The 5,139-nt window shown below is 45.2% G+C and overlaps 1 protein-coding gene across 1 annotated transcript; it reads left to right on the plus strand.

The window, feature by feature from the left end:
• Positions 1-313: 313 nt before the first annotated feature.
• On the plus strand, positions 314-4,462 carry Smp_178530 (hypothetical protein; the record flags this gene model as incomplete). Its single annotated transcript, XM_018790947.1, has 1 exon — positions 314-4,462. The coding sequence occupies one exon, from the start codon at positions 314-316 to the stop codon at positions 4,460-4,462; it is 4,149 nt and encodes a 1,382-aa protein (XP_018645833.1).
• Between the last annotated feature and the right edge of the window lie 677 nt (positions 4,463-5,139).

Here is a 5,139-nt window from a genome sequence, read left to right on the forward strand (position 1 = left end):
GAGTTTTCTACGATCCATAAAACATAGTAGTACTTACGGTTTCACGTGTAACGGACAACAAAGAGTGAATGCACTGGAAGAAGAAGAACAAGCCCTACGTCGTCTGAACCTGCAGAATAACGAGTAAAACTATTTTGTAATAACTTTCCCCTTTTGTATTAAAAACCGCGTATTTCAATTTCAAATATATCTGCTGCACCATCACACCGTGTTCTCACTTCAGACGCACTTGTCTGTCCTGACTGTTGTGTTGCTGTTTCAGGTCGCTCCTGCTCCCAAGTGAACGTCGAAACACAACGTGCTACAAGTGGTGATGGAGGTGTTCACTAAAAAACGCGATGAAAACCTGAACGAACCGCCGGTGATTCCAGTCAAGCCAACTACTGGCTCAGCTCCCCGTCAACCGCCACTCCTGGAAAACTCGTCAGACTATACAGTGTGGAAGTTCAAAGTTGTAGCATATCTTCGTAAAGTTCCAGCTTCGGAACAATTCGATTATCTGGTGTCCTACCTCAGTGACGAAGCTACCAAAAGAGCTATAGTTAACGGGTTTGCGGCGGACAATACTCTCGCTCAGAACTGGAAGATTCTCGATGATTGTTTTTCGACGCCGGTGGATCCCCAACAAGCAGCCATCCGATTTTTGTCACGACATCAAACACCCGGCGAGAATCCAATGGATTATTTTAATTCTTTGCAACAGATGGCTGTGCAAGAGTTTCCTTGTCTTGATGCCACTGGAAGAGATGAATTGATCAAGTCTCGGTTCGTGGAAGGGTTACTATCCAGTTCCTTAAAGGAACACTTCCTACTAAACCCTCCAACAGATATAAATTCCTTAAAAAGAGTTACATTCCGGTTCATGGCAGCCGAGCAGCTAAAAAGCCCACTTGACATGCACCAGCCAACTGCGATGGCAGTAATGCAGCCCACAAAAGCGAGTCGCCCACTGAACCCTCAACGCATATCTAACGTTACCCGGTCTTCCCACTGGAACAGCAGTCGAAGACAGTTCAATCCCACTGAGAAGAAGTGGAGACCAACGAATAGTTATCATGGTCGTCAATCCGAATGCCCGTACTGTCGAAGGTTTGGCAAAAACGCAAAGAAATGTGGTCATAATCGTTTTGGTAACACAAGTAAGCCGTACATTTTCCATTTATCTTCTTATGCTAACCATGTGCGTCCCATCACGATTAAGGCTAGAGTACAGGGGATCGATATCGAAGTTTTATTAGACACCGGAGCGTCAGTATCCCTAATTAAGAGCGAGTTTTTAGGAAGGCTTAATCGTAAAGTCCAACAGACGCGATACCCATCCACATTACTCACAGCTAGCGGAGACCCATTGAAAGTGAACTCTAAGGTATGGTTGGACCTAATGATAGATAGACATCCGTTCCGTCAGGGGTTTTTAGTTTGCCCGACTTTGACTTGGGATATGATACTCGGAGTCGACTTCATGTTAGAACATAAAGCTTGTATATTTATGGACAGCTTGGAAGCTAAATTTGGAGAGACTAAAATACGCTTGCACCATACTAACACGCCATTTAAAGCTGTGTCATATGTGGGAATCTCAGACCTGGTGCGGCAAGTAAACGACAACCGAACACTAAAAGAGAAAGATCGACATGCAACGATTGCCGTGCTTCAACAGTTTAGTTCGGTATTCGAAGAGAGTATTTCCGGCAATCGCACGAGTACGGTGCAACACACCATTTGCACGGGGGACCACAGACCACTTAGGCAACCGCCTCGTAGAGTGCCAGTACACTATCAACCACAACTGGATACGATGATAAAGGATATGCTTGACAAGAATATTATAGTACCGTCATCATCCCCCTGGGCATCACCTATCGTCCTGGTTAAAAAGAAAGATTCCTCTCTGCGTCTCTGCATAGACTATCGACGCCTTAACGCTATAACTAAGCGTGACTCTTTTCCTCTTCCGAGAATCGATGCTATATTAGACGCTTTGAGTGGCGCATGTTGGTTTTCAACGTTAGACCTAGCATCAGGGTACTGGCAAGTGGAAGTCAGACCACAAGATAGAAAGAAAACCGCATTTGTAGTGCCAAATGGTTTATACGAATTCCAAGTAATGCCTTTCGGTCTAACGAATGCCCCAGCTACCTTCCAAAGATTAATGCAAACAGTTTTACAAGATATAGTACCTCATAAATGTTTGATTTATCTCGATGACATTATTGTGTATGGTAGCACACCCGAGCAACATAATGCTAATCTGAAAGCAGTTCTCCATCGCCTTCAACAACACAACCTAAAAGTAAAACCGTCCAAATGTCGTCTGCTGCAGAAAGAAGTAGTTTTCTTAGGACATCGTATCACTGCAGATGGAGTAGGCACCGATAAAGAAAAGACACGTGTCATTGTTAATTGGCCACAGCCCAAATCACCTGAAGACGTTCGTAGCTTTCTTGGCCTAGCTTCTTACTACAGACGCTTTGTCCGTGACTTTGCATCATTAGCAGCACCCTTACACCGTTTGACGCACAAAGGACGAAAATTTTTATGGACTACAGAGTGTCAACAGGCGTTCGATGCTTTGAAGACACGACTAAGCTCTCCACCTATATTAGCCGTTCCGGATACCTCAGCAAGCGGGGGAGAATTTATACTTGATACGGATGCCAGTTCCTCCGCTATTGGAGCAGTTCTATCACAAGTGGCCCCAGATGGGCAAGAAAGAGTCATTGCGTACGCTAGCCGTCGACTGGATAAGAGCGAAACAAGATATTCGACAACGCGTCGAGAGATGTTAGCATTAGTAAAATTCTTACAACATTTCCGCCATTATTTACTAGGTAAACCTTTCCGTGTACACACAGACCACCGTGCATTACAATGGCTCCGCTCCTTCCGCGAACCAGAAGGCCAAGTGGCACGCTGGCAAGAGCGACTACAGGAGTTTGATTTTACTTGCGAATACCGACCAGGCAGCCGTCACACAAACGCCGACTCTCTGTCCCGTATACCCTATGCTCCTAGTACCATTAGTGCTGTCCTTAGCACAGCCCCAGAGATCGACTGGCCGTCTCTTCAAGCATCAGACCCTGACCTGCAGTTCATTTACCTACGACAACTACACGGAAACGATAAACCTTCTACGGCAGAGTTAAAGGATCATTCCCCAGCGACGCGCCGTCTTTGTACCAAGTGGAGTAGCCTGAGATTGTATGGGAACACACTATTTATAGTCAGCGAGTCAAAACAACCACTGTTGATAGTACCACGTGTGCAAGTTCAGAATATTATGGAGCAGGTGCATCGAGAACTCGGGCACTCGGGGAAACGAAAAACTGAACATGCGATCTGCCAGAGGTTTTGGTGGCCATCCATCCATGAAGACGTGACTGAATTCTGCAAAAATTGTAGCACGTGCCATGCCATCAAGTCACCTCAGCAAAGACCCCGTGCACCGTTAGTCCCAATGACGACAGAAGGTCCACATCAACGAGTCGGTATCGATATCATGGGGCCCCTTACGACATCAAAGAACGGAAACCGTTATATACTGGTGATGGTGGACTATTTTAGCAAATGGTGTGAAGCCGTCCCTATACCTCAACAAGATGCCCTCACTGTCGCTCGAGCTTTCATTGATCATTGGGTCTCCCGTTATGGCGCTCCATTCTCACTCCATTCCGATCAAGGTACAGCTTTTGAAAGCCATCTCGTCGCTCAGGTATGCCGATTATTGGGTATCCGCAAAACACATACCACTGCATACCACCCTGAAGGTAACGGTTTAGTAGAAAGAACAAACCGAACCATTAAAACCCTCCTACAGTCGTTTATCAATAATTTGTCGACGGAATGCTGGGATGATGCAATACCCCAATGCTTGTTAGCTTACCGCGCATCAGTTCACGGTTCCACGGGATTTTCACCTGCGATTTTACTCTTTGGACATGAATTACGCCTGCCTGTAGAGATCCAAATGCCGTTGTTGCCTTTCGAAGCTCAAGACTATGTACCATACGTCCGTAACCTTCGTAGCCGCCTAGCCGACGCATACCGTCTAGTTAAAGCTAATCTACAAAATGCCAGCAAACACCAAAAGAATGTGTACGATCGACATGCGAACGGGCCCGTATATAAACCTGGAGATCGTGTGTGGCTACATCGCCCTATGGCCCCACCAGGAACATGCGGCAAGTTTCACCAACCTTGGAAAGGGCCTTACGAAATCGTATTTATTCGGTCCCCTACAACATTCGTCCTACGCAACCTCCAGCGACCTCAAGACGACGTTCTAACGGCACACTACAACCAACTGAAGCCGGATAAAACAACGGTGCACTTAGATGCCCCGTTTGTCAATCCCCCGACGGCTACCAGCCATTACGAGGTGCCACCAGAAGGGGGAATAGCATATCCATGCCCGCAACCAGGCACTGAGGACAGTGCCTCATGGAGAGAGGGGGTAGTGTAACAGTAATAAAAATCATTACATGCAACATTAATAATGTGTGTTTGTATTTCTCATTGCAGGACAACAAAGAGTGAATGCACTGGAAGAAGAAGAACAAGCCCTACGTCGTCTGAACCTGCAGAATAACGAGTAAAACTATTTTGTAATAACTTTCCCCTTTTGTATTAAAAACCGCGTATTTCAATTTCAAAATATATCTGCTGCACCATCACACCGTGTTCTCACTTCAGACGCACTTGTCTGTCCTGACTGTTGTGTTGCTGTTTCAGGTCGCTCCTGCTCCCAAGTGAACGTCGAAATACAACGTGCTACAGACCTATTCACTACTTCTCTGGTTTCTTCTATCAATAGCACGAGGGTTACCTATAGGCACGAAAGTGGTGAGTCCTTTTTGAACACAATTTAACCTCATTTCTGATATTAATTTTTTTTTTTACTTAATCGTAAAAGTAGATCGGATTATCCGTAAACTAAGTTGAGTATATAACTAGTTTATTCCGTATTATCTTAAGTTATTCGTGTTATAGTAACCATTTTTCGTGCTAACTTTATTGCTATATTTGTCACATACCTCATGTCAGACTCAATAGAAACCCATAATCTGGAGGATTTGTCACCAGTGGTGATAGACACTGTTATAACTACGAAATCCCTACTTCCAGAATTTGATCGTAGAG

Source organism: Schistosoma mansoni (genome assembly GCF_000237925.1).
Source record: "Schistosoma mansoni, WGS project CABG00000000 data, chromosome W unplaced supercontig 0272, strain Puerto Rico, whole genome shotgun sequence".
NCBI lineage: Eukaryota > Metazoa > Platyhelminthes > Trematoda > Strigeidida > Schistosomatidae > Schistosoma > Schistosoma mansoni.